This window comes from Bipolaris maydis, assembly GCF_028858645.1.
Source record: "Bipolaris maydis strain C4 unplaced genomic scaffold PSV08scaffold_10, whole genome shotgun sequence".
Lineage (NCBI taxonomy): Eukaryota > Fungi > Ascomycota > Dothideomycetes > Pleosporales > Pleosporaceae > Bipolaris > Bipolaris maydis.
The window spans coordinates 1,770,339-1,792,419 of record NW_027093866.1 but is presented as its reverse complement, the minus strand read 5'-3'; the positions used below and the strand labels follow the sequence as shown (position 1 = coordinate 1,792,419).

General features: G+C 47.7%; 8 protein-coding genes across 8 annotated transcripts; 2 read left to right on the top strand and 6 right to left on the bottom strand.

The window, feature by feature from the left end:
- Positions 1–365: 365 nt before the first annotated feature.
- PSV08DRAFT_227326 (uncharacterized protein) lies at positions 366–2,018 on the bottom strand (the record flags this gene model as incomplete). Its single annotated transcript, XM_014227423.1, has 1 exon — positions 366–2,018. The coding sequence occupies one exon, from the start codon at positions 2,016–2,018 to the stop codon at positions 366–368; it is 1,653 nt and encodes a 550-aa protein (XP_014082898.1).
- A 345-nt stretch (positions 2,019–2,363) lies between these two features.
- On the top strand, positions 2,364–4,247 carry PSV08DRAFT_378095 (cytochrome P450; the record flags this gene model as incomplete). The annotated part of the gene is made up of 7 exons (XM_014227424.2): positions 2,364–2,398; positions 2,456–2,552; positions 2,737–3,313; positions 3,378–3,492; positions 3,536–3,814; positions 3,880–4,040; positions 4,091–4,247. Exons 1-7 carry the CDS (start codon positions 2,375–2,377, stop codon positions 4,245–4,247), a joined length of 1,410 nt encoding a protein of 469 aa, XP_014082899.1. The 5' UTR covers positions 2,364–2,374.
- A 347-nt stretch (positions 4,248–4,594) lies between these two features.
- On the bottom strand, positions 4,595–6,409 carry PSV08DRAFT_378083 (Alpha/Beta hydrolase protein; the record flags this gene model as incomplete). The annotated part of the gene is made up of 4 exons (XM_014227425.1): positions 4,595–5,250; positions 5,304–5,697; positions 5,760–6,227; positions 6,287–6,409. 4 exons carry the CDS (start codon positions 6,407–6,409, stop codon positions 4,595–4,597), a joined length of 1,641 nt encoding a protein of 546 aa, XP_014082900.1.
- Positions 6,410–6,937: 528 nt separating this feature from the next.
- PSV08DRAFT_183291 (fungal trichothecene efflux pump) lies at positions 6,938–8,806 on the top strand (the record flags this gene model as incomplete). The annotated part of the gene is made up of 2 exons (XM_014227426.1): positions 6,938–8,192; positions 8,280–8,806. The coding sequence occupies 2 exons, from the start codon at positions 6,938–6,940 to the stop codon at positions 8,804–8,806; spliced, it is 1,782 nt and encodes a 593-aa protein (XP_014082901.1).
- A 484-nt stretch (positions 8,807–9,290) lies between these two features.
- On the bottom strand, positions 9,291–10,478 carry PSV08DRAFT_227324 (uncharacterized protein; the record flags this gene model as incomplete). Its single annotated transcript, XM_066092209.1, has 3 exons — positions 9,291–9,971; positions 10,035–10,101; positions 10,162–10,478. The coding sequence occupies 3 exons, from the start codon at positions 10,476–10,478 to the stop codon at positions 9,291–9,293; spliced, it is 1,065 nt and encodes a 354-aa protein (XP_065948856.1).
- A 604-nt stretch (positions 10,479–11,082) lies between these two features.
- On the bottom strand, positions 11,083–12,744 carry PSV08DRAFT_378079 (cytochrome P450; the record flags this gene model as incomplete). Its single annotated transcript, XM_066093340.1, has 2 exons — positions 11,083–11,254; positions 11,363–12,744. Coding segments are annotated over 2 exons (1,554 nt in total), but the record flags the coding sequence as incomplete, so codon positions are not given.
- Positions 12,745–13,072: 328 nt separating this feature from the next.
- On the bottom strand, positions 13,073–16,249 carry PSV08DRAFT_372782 (uncharacterized protein; the record flags this gene model as incomplete). Its single annotated transcript, XM_014227429.1, has 2 exons — positions 13,073–15,501; positions 15,580–16,249. 2 exons carry the CDS (start codon positions 16,247–16,249, stop codon positions 13,073–13,075), a joined length of 3,099 nt encoding a protein of 1,032 aa, XP_014082904.1.
- A 1,293-nt stretch (positions 16,250–17,542) lies between these two features.
- Positions 17,543–21,724, bottom strand: PSV08DRAFT_227314 (P-loop containing nucleoside triphosphate hydrolase protein; the record flags this gene model as incomplete). The annotated part of the gene is made up of 7 exons (XM_014227430.2): positions 17,543–17,660; positions 17,731–17,978; positions 18,042–19,349; positions 19,405–19,791; positions 19,847–20,282; positions 20,335–21,436; positions 21,497–21,724. 7 exons carry the CDS (start codon positions 21,722–21,724, stop codon positions 17,557–17,559), a joined length of 3,813 nt encoding a protein of 1,270 aa, XP_014082905.2. The 3' UTR covers positions 17,543–17,556.
- Positions 21,725–22,081: the final 357 nt, after the last annotated feature.

The following is a 22,081-nucleotide window of genomic DNA, read 5'->3' as shown; positions in this document are numbered from 1 at the left end:
TGAATATTACCCTTACGACCAACGTAATTACTGCATGTACGTTATAATATATTGTCGTGCCGACGAACTTGAAGCAATTGAATCTGAATCAGCTGCTAGAAGATTGAATCGTGCACCTTTCAGACTGCATCAAGCGTCGTTCACTGAATCATGGAATTAACATGTTGGTTTTGGAAGGGTTTGGATGTGACGGGCTAGTACACAGCTCTGCCAGGATGTGATTACAAAGAGTTACTGGAGCCAATTATAGGCAATTTGTATTCGACTCATGAGACAATACACATTCACGTCCACAATCACGACCTGATGGGCCCTATAATATATCCATAGTGAATAATTGATGAGCGAACGAGATCTTGGGTTGACTACTTGAGGCGCGGTAGTAACAAAGGATCCTTGAGCAATCGTTCCATATCCTCAGTGCAAATATGCACAGAGATATCCACCCCGCTGTCGGTCCAAGACGGCCTAGACCCGGATGAGAACTCCCCAGAACATGGGGGCGCTTCTTTAATGAGAATGTCGCCGTCCAAGTTCGGCACGATGCCATCCGCGTATCGTATGCGCGATCCAAGACCGAAGTCGACATCGTAGATGCCAGCACGCGCCCAAGTTGTCACAAGTATATGACGCCGGCCAAGGAACGCCTGCCATATACGCTGAGGAGACTTCTCATACGCAGCGCTATGAAGATGATCTGCGAGATTTGCTGGGTCGCTGAGAGTGGAGATCGTATGCCGAATCTTTCGGGCGATAGGAATCAACGCTGCGATAGCATTATTTGATTGTTCATAGCCAACCTCAGAGCCCGGTAACTCGACTTTCATCATGATGATCGGTGAGCCCAAAAAGTCTTCACCCAGCTTGAAAGCAGATCGAACGCCAAGTACAAGATCGCAATAGACCAGGCCGTCATCCTTCCCGAGTTGACGTGCACGCACAATGCAGGACCAAATGTGTGCCAAAATGGCATCATGCTTGCTGATTCTTATGCCATCACTTTCAGTGCCTTTCGTAGCTTCTTTCAAGAGGAAATCGACCTGTGCTGTGTTGAGATGAATGGTATAGTCAGAAACAGGCACCTTAAGATCCCATTCAGCCCATGGCATGGGCTTGCCTGCTGGTGAAACCAAATTGGTCGCATTGAGGAATGGCGCAGGAGGCTTGCCTGGCACGGCCCACCAATCATATCTGTGCAAGGGTAAACGTTCAGTTCGCCTGATTATGGTCGGGTCCGGCCCCTCGGCGTTGATATCTCCTGCAGCAAGGTTGTCCAAACGCGCCGGCTCAAAGACAGGAGTCAGGGCTGGTGCTGCCAGGCCCTTGATGGCGGCACTACTCACACTTGCCCAATCCTTGATGAAGCGGATAAGACCCGTGATGTCCGCGAAGGGATGTGCCGTTTTGGCAGCGAGGACAAATCCACCATCTGACAATGTCGTGCATTGGATGGCCATGATCGGCTTGCGCAATCCCGTCACGGCATCAGGCTCGTTAGGTTGTAGAGCATGTGCAATATCGACAGCAGGCACAAATTTACCGAGGTTGTCGTCTTTACGATCCCAAAGTGGCTGAGTCTTGACGCGGTCTGTTTGATAGAGTGAGTCCGTGGTGGCAGAGCATGTTGCTGAGATAAACTCCACCCCGATGTCTGAGGAGGCCCCGAAATGCGCGTACACGCGGCCGAAGCGACGGGCGTGGGCTGGGAACTCTTGTGCTTCAGCGGGAACCGACGCGTCGTCAACGACAGCGATAGATTTCAACTGGCCCGCCCATTGAGGATACGAAGTAAGCGCAGTGCCGAGTGTTTGGCGGAGGTGCACAGCGACGTTCACTACATCCTTCTCATGGAGTGGCTCGAAGAGCCATATAGCATTTGTAAGAGCGAAGTTGGCGGTGGTCGCATCCAGTAGCGACAATGGAATTGCGTGTTCATGCCGTGTTCGCTCTTGAGGAAATACGCGCTCCGTCATTGTGACATTAATATCCACCTCGGGTGGCATGGTTGTGGAAGGCATGATAGGCTCGGAATGCAGCTTCCAGGTGTTGCTCAGGAGACGTGTTGACAATGTAAAACCATCAGTCGTCAATGAATGGCCCGACCGGTAAGAAATAGTCCCTTTCAGCGTGGAAACTCTACAGAGAGGGTTAACAATATTGTCGCAATCAGGTCGTCAAGCGAACACCCACCAGCTACGGACTAGAAGTGGGGCCTCGGCCTGTACCGACTATGGAATTATCCGAACTACCATGATGGGTTGAATGCGGCTGAACCAACATCAACCGAAAACGATTAAATCTCATCAAAGCCTATGTATATGTCGTTGCTTTTCTGAATTTTCTGAATAACAACCCAAGACATCAATATATTGGAATGAAGCTCGAAATTGTCGTTTTGGTGAATTTCCCAACCATAATCCCTTCAGCTGCGACATGAGACGTTGACTGAACCCAGGTGCTAGCCATTGGGCTGTTATACAAACTCTCAATTTGGTGGTTTCATCCTTTGAGAAAGTTTCCGGGCCCAGTTTCGGCATCTTTCAGCAACGCAAGTCCTTTACCCTCTATATTGAATGACGCACTGTCTTAAAAAAATCTCATCTGACAAAGGTGGTATAGGTGCTGTATTCGTGGAAGTTTATGACAGGCAGACAGCCTTATTGGCAACTTGAACTTCATGAAAAATACGGCAATTCAACCATTTACCGTTCTTTTCAGAGCTTGGCTGATGATTAGCAGGACCTGTCGTTCGCGTCGCACCCAACGAGCTGAGCTTCAGCTCATCTTCCTCATGGCGTGATATATATGGCCCCCGTAAGGATGTAGAGCCGTTCGTCAAAAGTGAGTTCTACGATGGAGGCAATTTTGCCGCAGAGTCGCTCTCGATCGTGAGTGAGCGTGATCCCAGGAAGCATGCTGAGATGCGCCGCTATCTCAGCAGCGCTTTTTCCGACCGTTCTCTCAAATCTCAGGAGCCTCTCATTGCAGATTCTGTTGACCGGCTTGTTGAAAAGCTTGAGGAAGCTGGTCGTGGCGCACACGGTACGAATATGGTCATGTGGTTCAATCTAGTTACCTTCGACATCATCGGCAGCCTTGCGTTCGGAAAAGAATTCGGTGGCGTTGAAGCGGGAAAAGAGCATTTTTGGGTCGCTATTGTGACGAAAAGCTTGCGTTTAGGTGCGCTCGCAGATTGCTTCCGCAGATTTCCTGCAGTTTCCGTTGTTGTGCAAAAGATATGTTCACGATTCATCGACAAATTGATGACAGAAAACCGTAAACATCAGAAGTACACCATGGACTTGGTACAGAGGTACGTCTTCAATCTTGATAGCTATGCGCTTTACTTATGAGCATATCTAACTTGGAACTACTAGTCGATTAGCAACCCGTTCAGACCGCGCAGATTTCCTCACTAAGATGATCGAAGCACGCGAGGAGGAATCCATCTCGGATTCTCAAATAGCTGCTCACTCTTCTGATTTTGTGTACGTGCTATAGACTCTTGTAACAAGACCTACGATTTTAACAGAAGAACCAAAGTATCGCCGGCAGTGAAACAACAGCTACAACACTTTCTTGCATGACTTACTACCTGCTTAAAAACCCTTCCATCTTATCGCAGCTGCAGAATGAAATACGTTCATCGTTTGCCCGATACGAAGATATCACTGCAGCTACCACTATTCCTCTCAAATACCTCAAAGCGGTTATAAAAGAGGCCATGCGCATATACCCTCCTCTTCCTTTCGCGCTTCCCCGCGTTGTTCCTCCAGGCGGATGCACTGTTGACGGCCATTTCATACCAGGTGGAGTATGTTCACTTATCACAAATTGAAATTCCTTCTCGAATTCTTTTCATCTAACGCGGACCTCCAGACCGTTGTTTCGACAAGCACCTTCGCAGCAAGCATGTCCACGGCCAATTTCAGTCAGCCCTGGAAATTCAAACCGGAACGATGGATTGATGAGAAATGTACCGATGACCTCGACGCAAGCCAACCGTTTTCGTACGGAACGCGGTCCTGCATGGGGCGGAGGTACGTCCCTTCTATCCGCTTGCTGTGCCATTGCGTGCTGATCTTCATAGTCTGGGGTGGATGGAGCTTCAAACTATCATGGCGAAGATTATTTACCGGTACGACATGGAGCCAATTGATGACACTGTCGACTGGCATCGTGATTCGAGGATGCATACTCTATGGGAGAAACCCCCTCTGATGGTGCAATTGAAGAAGCGTGTGTAGCTAGTTGGATAGAAGTCAAATAACAATGATTGGAAAGTAGGCAGGAGGCGGGCACCGAAAAATTAGTTGGTCGTGATTTGTTGAGGAAAGAGTTGAAAATGAGAATGCTGAAAACCGAAGTATGTGGATCAGTCATTCACCCAAGAAGAGCAAACGATGTCTGTGCAGAGCTTCGCCTCAACTTCAATTGAGTTTACTTGAATGGAATAACACCGCTCTATGCATTTCACTATTGTGTTGAAATTTCTTCAGCAGTCACGAAGTTTACTAGGTTTAACTGCGCCTCAAAAACTATGATGTTGATTTACAATCTAAAAAAAGATGTACCAATGTATATAACAAACAGCCTACATAAAGTTTCCTTCTTGCCACCAGTCGCACTTCGACCCATTGACAGCAGTATCTAGAACCGGCCCAACGAAGGTGCTATTGAAATTTTGCACAATCAACCCTTCATTGGACGCGAAATTAGGAATGAAGCCACCACTAACTGGATTAGGAGACCCTGATGTAGCAAAACTCGCAAAGTAACGTTGCATAATGATGGCCAAAGTGACGTTCAATCCGGCTCCTGGGTTGCTAGGGTCCATGAACGTGTATTCCAGGTCATTGGCGTGCCATGCTGGTGGTACAGAGAATTGATAAGCAAAGCTATCCTTCAGGGGTTCAAATAACTTGCTTATAAGATAGTTGTTACACGTAATGGTGGCGTCTGCGACTACACGTGCTATGCGGCTCAGTTGGTTCACGTAGCCGAATGAGCCATCAAAGTTGGCTGGGTACAGAGTTTGCTCAATGACAGAGAGTGCAGATCCAGGTGCTTGAGGAAACAGGAGAGCGATGTTCGAGTGAAATTGGCTGTCGTTTTTTATGAAAGGGGACGCAAACAAGAGGCCTTCATTCGAGTTATGGCCCCCCATTACTTGTATCGAGTAGTCGAATTGTCCTCGACGCAAAAGAAATGGAGGATATTCTGTGTAGCGATCGTTATCTAACACCGGGCCTATGATCATGATTTCGTCAGTTTTGAAGGCTTGAATGCACCATTTTACTCACCGAACCCAAACGTGCCATAAGGCCGAGAGTTGCCCACAACAATGCTATTGACAGTCTGCAGGGTCTCCGTGGGAAGAGACTGAAGTTCAAGCAACGAAGAAACATTAGAGGCTCGTAAAACCTGGTGGAGTGTTCCTTCTTCCTGAACTTTTGGAATGAAGTAAGTGTAAGGGCTCTGTAAGATGGCTTTTTGAAATAATGAAAGAGATGAAACCTCCAGTGAGGTCAGATGGTAAAGAATGGATCCTGCTCCCGCCGACTCTCCCATAACAGTGACAGCACTTTTGTTTCCACCAAATAGGTGAATGTAATTTTGGATATATTCCATCGCGAATACCTGGTCCTGGAGTCCGAGATTTGGAGAAATGCGTGAGTCAGAGCTAGCAAGAAAGCCCTTGATGGATAATAAGTATCAGTGATTGTATTTTAACGAGAGATTTCACGATTGGTACTCACGAATAGGCCTAGACGGTAGTTGACAGACACATAGATGAGTTCCTGGTCGTTTCGTGCTGCGGCATTCAACAATCCGACACCAGATCCGTACTCCGTCTTCGAGCCCTGTACGTAGCCACCTCCGTGGATGAATAGAAGAACTGGTACTTTAGCAGTATTTCTCTGCTTGAAGACGTTTTCTGGAACAAGAATGTCCAAAAAAAGGCAGTCTTCGCTTGAACCCGGCCGAGGCGGGTAGACGTCATCCTTCGTGAAAGAAGGCATCTCCGTCTGGTTTCCAACATCCGATCCTATGTAGTTGAACCATCCAGGCTGGGCTTGGGGGCACTCAATTCCGTAAAGTCCTGCTATCTGAGTGGTCCGGTTTTTCCCAGGTGGTGCTGGAGGTTTGAATCGGTTCAAACCAGTCGGCGGAGCTGCATAACGTACGTTCGTAAAGTTGATATAGCGAGCATTTCCGTGACTGGTCTATTTTGTATTTGAAATTAATTTTGTTCAATTGAGGGTATCAATAGAGTAAGTCTCACCTCGAGTAGGCCTTCTTGGATGGTGTAGCCCAAGTCCACTGTGAAGCTCGTCTTAGTCGTCAAAGGGGCTGTGTGTCCAACATCATGTAGCCCGAATAAAACAGCAACGAACAACCAAAACATTTCGATTTCTGATCGGCTGATCAAGCAATTGCAAAAGCTGACTTCACTAATGATAAGGATGAATGTTACGATGTCGTCGCAATCACCACGTTCGTACTGGGCGTATGCGACAAGAATTTCTCTACAGAAACCCGGTAGTTGAGGAGGTCACCGCCACGGCTACCCATACCAGTAAACCAGATTTGCGACTTAAGCAGCTTCATAGAATGGTGCTATCGGGATTCACTTCGGTGATGTGGCAGTTTGTTCTAGTGTCTTACAAGGGTAATAAGCGACCTCGCAATGAGTGATAAACGGCATTGGCCGCATTGGGCGATTTCCGAACTTTAGGTTTGATACGCTTGCAAACAGCGTCCACGTATGGGTGTGAGATTTCTATGACGATGGCTCCGAAGGATATAGACAATGCGTAGAGACGCGACGTGGAGTCATCCCGATACAGAGCCCATCCTTGTGCGACTTTTGAATTGAGACGAATTTTTCTTCCCCGCCAGCAACGAGACTATCGTAATGCAAGACCCGAGATCAATGCATTCTGATGCCACAGGCGACACCAAATACTCCACATACATTTCAACTCACGATGTAGATGCTCCATCCGAGAACACTTCTACGACCACCAACAATGCAAATGGATCATTTAGGAATCCGGTCGTCGATGACCGCAAAGAGCAGTTTTTCGAAGCAGGACGGGAGTACTTTCTATCAATGAACTACATCGGTTCTCTTGCAGCCATCGGACTAGCTGGCATGGCGGGTATTGGCGCTTTCTCCCTAGTTGCCCCAATTCTCATCTCCGTCAACGAGTCTATCGGTCCTGATCCAAACATCGTTTGGGTGTCGCTTGCCAGCAACCTTGCTCAGGCAGTCATGTTGACTATGACTGGTCGGCTCTCTGATATGTTCGGCCGGCGATACTTCCAAGTTTTAGGCACAGCTCTGGCTCTCATAGGTTGCATTATCGCCGCCACATCTAATAGAGTCAATGTTCTCATCGGCGCAAACGTGCTTATCGGTATTGGGTCATCAACTCAGGTTTCTTTTCCATATCTCATCTCGGAGCTTGTACCGATGAACTACCGCTACTTTGCGTCAAGCTACATTTATGCACTTCTGATACCTGTATCGGGCGTTGCGCCAGTTGTGGCAACTTCGCTTGTTGCTAATGGTCCTGGTGGCTGGAGATCTTGTTACTACGTCCTTATCGCTATCAACGTTCTGGCTCTTCTATGCTGGGCGGCATTCTACCACCCGCCATCCTGGGGTTACCTGGTAACCCAGAAATTTGGAGGGGCCCGAGAAAAAAAGAGCACACTTCGAGATATAGACTATGGCGGCCTCTTCCTGCTCTCATCCGGTCTTCTCTTGTTCTTGCTAGGAATCTCCTGGGGCGGATCACTATACCCATGGAAGTCTGCAGCGGTTCTATGCACTATCATCATTGGCAGCGTCATACTAGTCGGCTTTGTCTTCTACGAGAGACATTGTCCTACACCGCAGCCACTTGTGCCTCTGGCGATGTTCAGAAACACGGGATGGGTGGCAGTACTACTTACACTGTCCTGCGCAGCCAGCATGTATTACGCTTTCAGTATTGTTTTTCCAACGCAAGTTGCAGTCCTCTACAACTCGGAAAGCAAAGCAAATCAGGGTTGGCTCAAATGCGTCATTACAGCCCCTCCATTAGTAGGACAAATCATCGCGAGTTTGCTAGCTACCCGCATTGGACACATCAAATGGCAGCTCGTTGTTACTGCAAGTATTGGAGCAGCACTATATGGTGGTAAGTCATCTTTACATCAGAAGTATCACATGCTCCGTATGTAGAGTGAAATTTAACTGGCTAACATAACTGGCATACGTCCAATAGCAACGGCTTGTGTTACCCCCTACAATCGCGATACTGTTGTGTCTCTCCTTGTCGCTGGAGGCTTTGCCCTGGGCTGGGTGGATGCCCTTTGTCTCGCTTCGCTGTCTGTTACCTTAGAAGACCAGAGCGTGATTGGTACGGGAGTTGGGATTGCTACTTCGCTGAGGACTTTCATCTCCACCTGCTCAGCAGCCATCTTTACCACTGTTCTCAACAACCGTCTCACATCCACAATACCCCAGTTGGTTACCCCAGCGTTGAATGAAGCTGGTTTACCCGCCACATCTGTATCTGAGTTTGTGCGACTGCTTAGTGTGGACCAAAGTCTGCTTACATCTGTTCCCGGAACGAACTCCACGATCATTGACATAGGAGTAGAGATGTTTAAGGTGGCCAATGCGCGCGCTTACTCGACAGTTTTCTTAACAACTCTCGCCTTCAGTGGACTAGGGGTCATTGCTAGTTTTATGACCCCGGAGATTGAGTCGAAATTGCATGAGAAGGTCAGCTGTAAGCTGCAGGTGTGAGGCTGGCGAACAAGGTCATCAATTCAACAGCGCTGTACTGATGTGGCGCATGACCTATGTATGTTACATCCCTCGCCAGATGAAGTCCGTTATCAATTTTCTTTTGTCACTCAGCTAAAAAATGTCAAGGTAGCTGTAGGGAAATTGACGAAAGTGGAGAAAGTCTTTCTTTTTCCAATATGCAGCAGATATCAATCTGGAACATGCAACAAGGAATGATGCCCTTGACTAGCTTCAATGACCAGCGCGATATAAACTTCCCGATGTTGCCTATGATAATTCAAAGGTCAAAAGATTGAGTCTCGTGCGCACGCCAACCTATTACAGATGGTGAAAAGTGGGGGTATTCAGACTATGATGGTATGATGTCAGGCGGAAAATTTTACGGTCGTCAAGTTATATGCCTGGCTACAATCATAACATTAGGCTTCATCAACTGCTCTAAAAATTTAGATCCATCAACTTGCATTCCCATTTTGTTCCTTCAAAGCTCCTTCTCGTCCCAAAGATCGTCATGGCCCAGGCGGCCAGTGAGGGCGAGGTTGCTAGCCTGTGACTCCAGATCTTCCGCAAACAGGCGGTTCTTCATGTTGTGCCAATCCACGCTTCTCCACTCCTTTCCCTCACGGTCAATAAACACGGCATCTGTCTCAGGTCTCATGAGATATACAACAGTCAGCTTGCTCTTGCCCTTCTCTGCCGGGTGCGGTATAACGCGATGAAGTGACGACCGGAGCAGATTTTTGGACAAAAACTCTGCTGAATCACCGATGTTGCACACAGTATGACCTGGTTTTGGCGGGATGAACATCCACGCTTTCTTTCCAGGATGATACACCTGTAATCCACCCACATCAGAGAATACCATCGAAAGACTCCCAATGTCGGTGTGGGAAACGTGGCCGACTTCCTCACTTTTAGGTTCGTGAGGTAGGTACTTGAGAAGTCCGAGGGCGGTAGTAGAGGCGTGGCCCTTGCGGTGATGTTTGACAAGGTTCTGTTTGTCGCCCAAATTTAGAGATCGTGACAGACTGTCCAGAATGACTCTTCCCATATCGCCCAGTGTATTGTTAATATCTTCAAACGTCTCGCGCCTCTGCTGGAACTCCTTCGGTAATTTGGTGGACTTATCACGAGGAGCACTATGCAGGGCATGCTCGAATATCTGCACAAGTTCAGTCAAAACTACGAGCTGGTGGTAACTTGGAAAAATGGTGTCAAAACTTACGAGAAATCCTTCGAATCCATCACTTTTACCGGCGACAGATCCGGTCTGAATTCCGGCAGGCTTGTATCTATCGCACCAACCGCGTTAATTAGCTCGATCTTTCCAAGGACTGCATGTAGTTTCTTACCCGCCAATGATCTCCTCACCAGAAACATGGTCCTTGTTAACCTCCCATATAGACTTCTCTTCCTGTGGCAATTGGTAGAACTGCAGCGCTGCCGACGTAGCCACCTCGATCTGTTTAGTGACCTCTCGAGAAGGATGATCCCTTACATCAAGGTAGAAAAAACCCAGATCCTTCGCAGCATTTAGTAAAGTCTCCTCTGTCACTTTATCGCAGTCCATAATCTTGCCGATAGATATCGTTACGAGTTCCGCATTTTCACTCCGCGGATCCAGTCCTTGGGCCACGTGGCTGACATCAATATCAGCGTGAGGGGCCATCGCAAACAAAGAAACTGGCCTGTGGGGAGAGTTTGAAGATTTCTTTGTCGTGATAAGGTTTGCGCAGAATAGAAATATTGATGAGGTAATGAGACTCTATCAACTGGTATGTCAACAGTGAATTAGGTAGAACACGCTGCGAAGCTGGCACTTCCAATATCAACTTCGGTGTTCATGAAATTCCTTTGCGTTCAATTTATAAAGTTCGTTGTTTGGGTTATTTAGAGCAGCAAACATAACCATATCTCTTCATTGGTCCACATGTGGTCTTTTCGGAAATCTAGGTGCTTACACTCCCCCGCGGAATTTCCTGAAAGGGCGATTTCCGATGATAGTCGGACTGAGCCACGAGTGATGTTGGCGCGATGCACTCGAGAAGTGCGCACTGTTGATCAACAAAATTCTGTTTACAGAACAGTCCTGTCACGCCTGGCAAATGATTCGGCAATTTTTAAAAATGTCTATTCTTCCGCTAGGCATGAGAGCGGTGTTTCAAACCCTCCAAAAGGTTTACCATAACGAGAGTCAGTCTCAATTTGACTCTCTGATCAATCTAAAGTAGTCCAGACTCCATGATATCAATATATGAACAAGTCCACTAAGCTTCTGTAGAGGAGATAACGACTCGAACTCCCTTGGTTCCGTCTATCGGGGTGGGTACGAACCTATCATAGTGGATCTCGACGTCCTCTTTGCCTGTTCCGAAGAGGCTCATGCTAGAGCCCATGCGGCGGATCAGCAGCCCAAATACCATGTAAAGCTCGGCATATGCGAGACTGAAATTGGATATTAGCGATACGAACATTAGTCCTCACGTGAAATCTAAGAAAACTTACTTGATCCCGATACACTGTCGGCTGCCGCGAGAAAATGACAGAACATACTTGTCCAGATGATGATGGCGCCGACCTTGTTCATCCAGCCAGCGCTCTGGCAGAAATTTTTCAGGATTCGGGAATAATTCTGGGTGGTTGTGGATGAGAGTCGCTGTCATTCCCACAGGTGTTCCTGCCGGTATCTCTTGCTCGACCGTGATGCTCTTCCCTTCATTCTTGCCAGAACAGACTTTGGTCTTGACTATAAGTGGCCCAACAGGATTAATACGCTGTAGTCGTGTGCTTACACCGTAGGAAAGACGTAACCCTTCGCAAATAACGGCGCTAAGATACTGTAACTTCTCCAACTGGTTCCAGCTGACTCTCTCATCAGCATTGGGAAAGGCTGCCTCCAATTCACTTCTCAGTTTCCTCAAGACCCGGCAGTCATCAAGAACGTAGAAAAGCATAACTGAAAGTGCCCAAGCTGTGGTCTCTGTTCCTGCACCGATCACGATCTGCCCCTCCTGCCACAGACGCTCCAATCTCTTCTCTTGCTCTGGGAGATCGCCCATCAATAATTCGTGGAAGATGGTTCTCTCAGTTCCACTACCAATGTACCCTGAAGCAATGTTGTTCTGAGTAAGTCGAATCTGATTTTTAATATCCTCCTGGAACCGCACATAGATCGCTGCTTCTGGGTTGATCCGCATGACAAGGCTCTGAGGGAGTCTGTTCATCAGTGTAATAAGCCACGGGAACTGCTTGAACCATGGACCCATGTCCGTTCCAGCGATAATTGCGCGGTGAAAATTCGGCTCAAAAGTTGGGGATCCCAAGAAATTGTAACTTTTCGCAAACGCATACTCCATTACAATGTCTGTCGTTACGCAACTAAACGCCATGTTAATGGCAACAGGTTTGCCACTCCCAGAATGTTTCTGAAGCTGCAAAACCAGCTTTTCAATCGCGTTGTGAATAACTGGCTCAAGTCTGCTGACCGATGACTTAGAAAAAAAGCGGTTGAGGGCACTGCGCCGGAGGCGATGGAGGTCATGGCCGGACGTTCCGAATACACTGTCTGGGATCCCGAACTGAGCGCTGAAATAAGGGTATTTGTCTCGTCTCTTGCTACTACCAGCATAAAGCTCGTCGATGAAAGAGGGCTCATTTACATGAAGCTCGTTGGGGCTGATACGCACGATAGGACCATACTTTTCATGCATTCGTTCAATTTCGAACGTATAACGCCCTCTCTTGATGCCATCAAAATAAAATTCGTACAAGACTGTGAGTGCTGCAAGCTTTGGACCAGGATATCTTGCTAACGGGTGAAGGTACAGCCTGTAGGAGGCGAGGCCAAGGAGATAAAGCGTCAAACCAACAACCGCAGTCATGGTAGGATTTGCGGCAGAATGATGGAGGGCATATCCGACAAAGGTAGTTGCCATCGCGAGATCGTGAGGTTTTGATCTGATTAGAGAGATTCGAGAGAATGCAGGCGGACGACAATACAAGAACATGTGTCTATCAATTCAAATTGTAACATTCTCTACTCTTTTTGAGCTGAGTCTGCCGCTAAACCTAGTAAAGAAAATACCGAACTTCAAATTTTCCAATCTGCAAATCTCCAGGGGCTGGGCCTTCGGAACAAATAGCGTGCTCGTCGATATCAGGTATGTACATGACGCACAGAGTGCTCCATCTCACAATGCGAAATCAAAAAATGTATGTTGTCGCATTCAATCTGTCAGACTCTATGATTTATTCGGTGCCAATTTAATTTGTCAAAAGAGCGTCCTCAGTTTGCGTCATGTTGCCCAAATCCGCCATTCTACCGTCGAGAGGAGAACCAACCAATTGGATTAGCCGGTCGATGAATCGTTTGCCCATGCCATCCATATCATTCTGTGCATAACGAGTGCCATCATATCGCAAGCGCATATTGAAAGTATCTTCTCTTTGAATGAAATTAAGCTCGATGGGAGCAGTTGGCTTTTGCACTTCGAAAATGCGCCATTTGCTTGTGTCAACTGGCATGTCTAGTAAAACAAGAATTTGAGAATCGAACCAGTATGCTTCGTTGCCAAATGTCTGTTTAACATAACTTTTCAATTGTGGGTAAGTCCACTGGTAGTCGTTGACGCGGAGCAAGGTGCTCTGCAGCGACCTCAGTGTCGCGCCAATCGTTGAATCTTTCCTGGTTTGGAATATGAGCGGACACCGGCCATTGAGAGATCCCACTACACGCTCAACAGCAGGATGATCAATATTTCGTCCAGAGACACTGATCTTCATACCCACAGTATTGGAATCTGTGTAATCTGCGAGAACTAATGCCCAAGCAGTGTAGACAACTGTCGCTAGAGAGACGCCGTGCTGACGGGCAGACGTAATAAGGCTGTCCATTTTCAGCGGGATATCGGACTCCCACCTGTTCCACGGTTGGTCACTTGGCACTCTGGGCTCTAGCAATTGGACTGGTCTCAATTCTTTCCATGGCTCTGCGTAAGTGCTCCAGAAATCGGTGATAACTCTTGCCTGACGCTTAGCTTCGCCATTTAGGTATTGCGCAACCACATCGTAGCTTGGTGCAGGTGGAAGTGTGGCTGCATTCCCGTTAATGATAAGTTCAAGCTCTTCCAACAATATTCCGAATGACCATGCATCAGTGTAACTGTGATGAACAAGCCAATTCATCTGGATGGCCTCTCCAGGTACATCGACGATCCAGAAATTGGGCTTCAAAATGGATGTTGAGGACTTTTGCGAACGTAGTGTTGTCCACAGTGCCTCCCTCTCTCGCCGGGACACTGTTTCCATGTTCTCGTAGTCGACTGCGCTGAACTCTCTCCAGTAGACATCTGCTGCAGTATGAACTGTTTGGGCTTTGGTGTCCATGTCAAATCTTGTTCGGTAGATGGCATGACGGGTAAATATGATCTCCCATGCCTTTCGCAGGTTTTCGGTGTTAACAGGACTGTTAGCAGTGTTTCTGGTGAGGGAGTAAAAAACGTAGTTGCTCGAGGGATCAATTTCGGTTTCTTCCAAGAGCTGGAGCTGATGCGGCGTGAGTGATGTAGTAATTGATGAGCTCACGTCAGCAGATGCGAAACGGTCAGCGGATACTGCTGCTCGAGCTATCGCTGCTGCAGTATCCAACTCAAAAATCTTGCTCAAAGCCAAACTGAAGTTTTCGCGACGAAGGTGAGATTGAAGTTTCACAGCTGTGAGGGAGTGGCCGCCAAGCGATCTGAAAGATGCCGTAGACGGTATCTGGCTCACTGGTCGATCGAAGATAACTGCGAAAGCTTGGAGAACAACGTCCAATGCAGTGGATGCATCATTTTCAGTGCGTGGATAGCTCAGTAGTCGATTATTCACTTGATCTTTTACCATTGCTTGCAAGGCTCTTGTGTCAACCTTGCCGTTTGGCGTCAACGTGAAGTCGTTGATAGCGAATATGAGGTCTGGTACGATGAACACATCAAACTTTCGGACAAGATACTCGCGTAAAATGTCCACCGGTACCTCAGAAGGCGTCACAAACGCTACCAGCTGCTTCTGCAGAAGAAATGCTGCGGCTTTCTGAACGCCAGAGAAGCTTCGAAGAGCAGGTTCGACTTCCGCTTCCAGGTTGATCAGAAATCCGCGATTCTTGACTATGCGGTCAACACGAGCAACGAAATGTAGACCCTCCTCATCGCGACGAGCAAGGTCTCCGGTACGATAATGACGGACGCCATCTCTGAAGAAGAACTTCTTTTGTGTCAGAGCCTCCATGTTGAGATATCCAACCGCCAAGCATGGCCCTCTAATGCAGATCTCTCCTTGTGGGACTTCATGTTCTAGATTTTCATCTAACAGCACAATCTCAACCTCTGAGATAAGGTGTCCGAGAACGATGGGGCCTCCAGGTATCATCTCCACGGTGGAGACTGCCGTAGTACACTCAGTAGGTCCATAGCAGTTGTAGACTTTCCTTGTCGGGCTGGTCCAGATTCTAACCAGGGTTTCGTTAGGAGCTTCGCCTCCCATATAAATGCTATGTACACGGTCGAATTCCGGTGTTGGTTCCAAACTGGCCAGCATTGAAGGTGTCAAGATGAGAGTGCTACACGAAGACGCTGTGTTGATGACGTCGGATGGTTGAGCCATCGCGATAGTTCCACCATGGCAAATGGTCGAGAAAATAACTCCTGCACATCCTATAATCATCCCGTGTGTTAGAGATCGCGACTTGGTTCTACTGAAGACGTCCATTTGTAAGCAAGGTATTGACTAACCATCAAAGGCGACTGAGAAGAACAATAAGACCTTCTCACCCGGGCTTCCTCTCATAGCCCCAGAGAAATTTTGCTGCACCAGATGGACAGCGCTGCTGTGCGGGACCATCACACCCTTTGGTCTTCCCGTAGTGCCAGACGTAAAGATGATGTAAATAAGATCGGATTGTCTCATATCACCTCTGATGAATTTGAGTGCCTCGACCCCCTCTTCTGCAACAGAGTCAATATGCCTCGACAATTCGGGCATGCGAACCAGCTCATAGCCAGAGATCGTCGTTTCCACAGTACTCAGTACCAAGCGCGAGCCCACAGCTTCCAAAGTGGCGATAACTCGTTCTAAACTCCAAGCGTTGAAGTCTATAGGACAATAAGAAGCACCCAGCCGCAAGATTCCCAAGACTGAGGCGAGCATCTCCAAGCTCATCGTCGTAATCAAAGGAATGCGATCTCGAGGACGGAAGCCTCGTTTGCGCAATTCCAAAGCCACTCTAATGGAGGCATTGTGCAGTTGGTTGTAAGTGACGGTCTGGCCCTGGAACTCAGCGGCGATGCTATTTGGACTGCGTTCCGCGTGCTCGTCGAAAAGATCAAGGACGCTGGTCTTTAGCAGAGGTTCGCGATTTTCGATGTCGGTTCGACGGAGGTCTGTCGTGACAGCACCAACCATTTTCACTGATGCGTTAGACTAGACTGGAGTTTAGAAAGCTGGATGAATGTTTATCAACTACAAACAATATAAAGTAGTTGCGCCTTTGTAGCCGAGTTGTGATGGATAACTGCACGAAGATAAGGTGGCTGTTCAAATGGCGGTTGTCGCTTTGAGGAGTGGAGTTTTCCTAATCCGTCTAAAGCCGAGAGAGAGCCCTCGACACAAGATCTTGACGACTTTTACACCATTGTCAAACAATAAGTCTGCCACACACTAAACAAATATAGGTGCTATGCATAGCTTCCAAGACATCAACGAAGACACATTGAGAAGGGATGGCACTAGCCTATAATCCGAGATATTATAACACTCATTACTGCATCAGACCTTACTTTTGCGTCTGAAAGAGTACCTGGGCCGAATAATACGAGGGAGCCTGCACCTTGTCCCCGATGGCACTGTATCAGACCACAATAAAGGATCAAAATAATATTAATTGGCACCGGGTTGCAGAGATTGACGTTGGGTTGTCCCAGTGAAACAGCGCTGGAATCGACATGTCTCTTCGACAATATGATCCGAGTCGGAACAATGATTGTCATGTCCCAACAGTCTAGTAATGCAGCGCTTACTAGCATTTTCATTGAGTCCTATCTTTCTCCTGTTGACAGAATTGCGGCTTAGGAGGATTTATAGATAGCAAAGTGGATCTCTTGGTGGATACCCCAGCGGCCAGTCAGCACTGCAGATCCCATATATGAGGGTTTACTCACTGAAATTTCTTAGACGAGGTGCAATTATTTGACATGCTTCAATTCTAGGGTCAAACCGCACGTCTCTTGCCTGCTGGAGGATCGGTGGCTCCGTGGACGGCTGGCTGCTTATATATTGTAGTATGAGTCTCGACGCCAGATCACAACATGAACGCCGATCTGCAGACAAATGATCTCACTGTATTTCGACTGAGGGTAGAGTTAATAGAAGGAACATGGTGCAACGTCATCGGAGGCTCAATCTGCAAGAAATATGAGCATCAGTACGAAGCATCTTCCAGGATATGATCCACTCAAATATGGAACAAACATCATGAAAGTAGCATTTCATATCCATTCTGCATGCTGTTGATCACTGTCAACGATCCGATTACAGATTCAAACTATAAAACCCTTGATGAAAAGCTTCAGGTTGCGCTCTATCTACTATGCTTCCAGCAAAAGCTAACACGTATCTAATGCTCCAATGAAATTGGGGCTATCGCTTAACGGTAAAAAAAGACATACCGATCCATAAAGGAGGTAACTTGTATTTTGTAACTCGTGTACATTCTAATCACTGAAGTTCTGCAGTTTAACCAGCTCGCTGTACCTTCCGTTCTCCTCCATTAAGGCTCGATGGGTTCCTTGCTCAACAATTCGGCCATTCTCAAGGACTAGCTACAGTTAACAAATCGAGAACCAGGGAAAACATAAATGTTTCAGTTTTCATAACAGCAAACTCACCATAGATACAATCAGCATGCTTTACAGTGCTGATGCGATGGGCCACGGCGATTGTTGTTCGGCCACATGCAGCCGCATCCAAGGCCTCCTGAACTACTCTCTCGGACTCTGAATCTAGCGCTGAGGTTGCCTCATCTAGAAGTAAAACTTTCGGATTTCTAAGCAACGCTCGCGCGATAGTGATCCTTTGTTTCTGGCCACCTGATAGCATGACACCCCGCGCCCCAACTGTCGTGTTGAATCCGTCTCTAGAAGGATGAACTTTTTGTCAGCTCATGAAATATTAGTAGCTGAATAGATAAAATGCTTACGGAAGAGACAAGATGAACCCATATATGTTGGCGTCTTTGCATGCCTGTATCACAGCTTCCTCACCAGGACTTCCATTCTCTATGCCGAACACAATGTTGTCGCGTATAGTTCCGTCAAATAATGTTGGGGATTGACTGACCAAGGCTAGCTGACTCCGGTAGTTTTTCAAATTCTGATCTTTGATGTTGTTTGAGCCGAAAATGACTTGACCTTTTTCTGGATCAAAAAATCGTTCTATAAGTGAGATGATAGTGCTCTTGCCGCTACCACTTCCTCCTACTAAAGCAACGTATTCCCCGGGCTGGACGGTGATGTTGACATCAGCGAGAACCATCCGATCTGGACGGTTTGGATAGCGAAAGGATACGTTTCGGAGCTCTATAGACCCTTCGGCTGTCGACGAGGTAGACCCGTCACTTGCCCTTGCATCAATATGGACAGGCTGGCGAAAAAGCGCCTGCATCCGCTCTGCAGAGTCCCTTGCTTTCCCAACATCTGGTGCAAACGAGAAAATTGCACCAGCAGAGTACGAACCAGCAATTACAGCGGTATAGCAGACGAAAAACTGAAATAGTGTGTAGTTCTCAGTTGCTACCAGTCTGCTACCGTACCAAAACGCCAGCGACGCGCACAGGAAGTTCAGCGAGTGCGACGCAGCGTACAACAGCGAGGACTGACTGACAGATACCAATGACTTCTTCCGTTTTTCTTCGAGAATTCTATGGTAGTCTCTTTGAATTTTGGTCTCTAGATTCAACGCCGCGACGGTGCGGATATTAGAGCTGTACTCGCAGGCGTAAGTCGCAGAGGCCTCGTACGCACGACGAGAGTGACCTTCGAGCAGTGCGACGCACTTCAAGCGTAGTATACCACAGCCGAGTTGTATAGGCGTAGTGCTCGCACATACAAGGGCAAGCTTCCACCCAATAGCAGTTGCAAGACCGAGACCGGCGATGAGAGTGGTGAGAACAACAAGAAGCGTTCCGAGAACAGCACCTGATAGCCCTTGGAGGCTGGCAGCACTACTGGAGAGAACGCTGGTCAGGGCTGCAGTGGAATGATCGCCGCGCAAAAATGTACCGATTTCGTGGTACAGGATAGTCTCTAGGCCTTTTACACGCGCGTTGTGTGTCAGACGTTGGGAATAGATGGCAAAGCAGACACCCTGGCCTAACCAGCCAAAGACTGTTGTGAAGCCAATCATGAAGTACATCCAGCTCCAAAAGTCCACCAACTCGCGTAGCATGCTGTACTCTGAGGACTTCAGGGAAAGAGCGGATATAATTTTCGCAAGGAAGATCGACTGGCTGAGGCTAGAGTTATTATCTTCTCGGGCTAGATGTGTTTTGGGAAATCACTTACACAGGATGACTTGCTCCAGCAACTAGAGAGAAGACAAGACCGAAGATAACGAAATGACTGTCTTTTCGGTTAAGGCTGTGCACAAACATTGCTAAACTCCACATTGAGCTTGGTTCCTTTAGATCCTGTAACGGCGTGACTGTGGCTGGTGTAGGTTTATCGTCAAAATTTAATGGCAGTATCTCTGAAACAGTAGCCTCTTCGAGAGCACTTTGAATGGATGCCTCATCCAAAACTTCTTTATCTTTAGTCTCATGGGCTCCCTGATGATTAACCATATCATAGTAGATCGATTTCAATCCCATGAGCTCCACGTGGGCACCTTGTTCAACAATACGCCCCTTGCGCATTACGATAATGTTGTCAGCTGAATGTATTGTAGAAAGTCTATTATTTGATTATTAATGGATTCTTCTCTGAATTTTGTCACGGACTTTCTCACCTGTGAGCGATGGCGATAGTCGTTCGGCCCTGAGACGCAGCCTGTAGAGCCTGCTGAACGTGTCGCTCCGCAACAGCGTCGAGCGCTGATGTGGCTTCGTCCAATATCAATATCTTCGGATTACCGATGATGGCTCTTGCAATAGCGATACGTTGTTTCTGGCCCCCGGAGAGCAGTGATCCTGAGTCGCCAACATTGGTTAAGAAGCCGTCTGGTAAGGCCATGATGAATTCATACGCATTCGCTACCCTTGCCGCATCTTCTACCATCTTTTTAACCATTCGAGGATCTAGACTCTCATAAACCGATTCGAGTAGCCCGAACCGTATGTTATCGAATATGGTGGTAGAGAACAAAGTGGGGTCTTGGCTAACCAGGCCGATCTGCTGACGCAGGCATGAGACATCGATCGTTGAGATTTCAACATCGTCCAAGTCTCAGAATTACTTAGCAGGCGCATGAAAAATTGACACAGATGATTTACGTACAGATACTGCCGCTGACTGGTTGATAAAACCTTTCAAGAAGCCCTACAATTGTACTTTTGCCACAACCTGATGAGCCCACAATAGCAGTCATCTTACCCGGTGGAAAGAAGTGGCTGAAATTGTTCAGAACCAAACTTTCCTGACGTGAGGGGTAAACATGACTGACGTTCCGGAACTCGATTGCCCCCGTGAATGTTGTAGGATTTGTCCCTGTAGTGGCGCTAGAGTCAATCGGTGACTGACGACAGCACGCTTGCGAAATTTTGTCTGTCGCAGTAATACCGTTTACAAATGCTTGAGTGTGAGGACTTATGTTACCTAGTGCGAATGCTCCTGTGATGTTGACGAACAAGATCGTCAAAATAGCAGAGAGTGAGACCCTGCCTTGAACGAGGAAACGCGAACCCTGCCAAAACGCAAGGCCATAACTCCAGAAAATGATGCCATTCATCACCGCAATCATACATGCTAAGGCAATCCCACTCTTAGACCCAGCCTTACGCGCCTTCGCAACGTGCGCTTCGTACTGGCGGACTAGCGTCTGCTGCATACCGTATGCAGTGACGGCCCGCACAGAGCTGATCGCTTCTTCTGCTATACTCATTCCTGGTGCGTATGCTTCTGTTGACTGCACCGTATACTTGATCATGAATTTTGCGCCTACACTCATAGTTCCAACAATCAAGATCTGAGCAGGGAAGACGACCAGTGTCAGGATCCAGCTCTTGATGAAGCTAATGATCAAGGCAGAGATAAATATCGCGATTGCGGAGATCGTGGCTGACGCTTTGCCCGTGATGGCATCTTGAATGAGGCTGATATCTGTCGTAAGGCGCGCGTTCACTTCGCCGACGCCGAGTCCGTCGAAATAAGCAATATTCTGACGCAGAATAGCTGCGAGGTACTTCTCACGGATACGTTGCCCGATACGTTCTCCCGCTAGAGTAAAACCAACGGTTGCAGCGTAGATTGTTCCAAATTCAATAATGGATAGGTAGACATAGAAGAGACTGAGTTGATTGACCTCTCGGGTGAAGTCGTTCAACGTGGTATCGCCAATGAAAAAGCCGCGAAATGACTGACCCATGTTACCCAGAAGAAGCTTCAAGATGACTTATGTCAGCCTACTTCGATATTTTCAATACCAGAGGAGTATGCTCACCAGCGCAAAAGGGTTTGCTGCACCTCCTATGATGGCAGCGATAGCGCTCAGAGTGATGATAATCCCATCCAAACTGCTCGTGCAACTTAGCAAAAAGCGAGCAGGATTGTGCCATGAAGCCGGACTGGCCATCTGGCCCTGCAGCACAGCCTTTTCCTCTTTTCCAAGCATCAAACTAGGTCCCTCGAGAGATGGCTTTTCCTGAAGTGGGGTATTTGCTGCGTCCATGGTGCTACCCGCAGTGCTCCGCCGGCGCACATCGCTGGCCATTTCGTTTGGGCAAAAGGGATTACAAGAAGTCGCAAGACAAAGAATGCGAGCCTTGTTTCACGGATGGAGAGCGTGTCGGCATGCGGATGAGGCGGGAGTATGCTATTGGTTAGTGGAGTTGGAAAGGTCAATTTCGCTTTCGGCTCTTTCTGGACAACTCCGATTCCGCGAAGACATTCGTAAACGGGACTCAGCACACAAGATTTAAAAAAAAGACTTCCAATCACATGCATAGTGCTCGTTGCCGCTTATCACTGATCATCAACCAGGGTCGGCATGTCGGCATCCTAGCCATATAATCTGGGTGCATGCTAG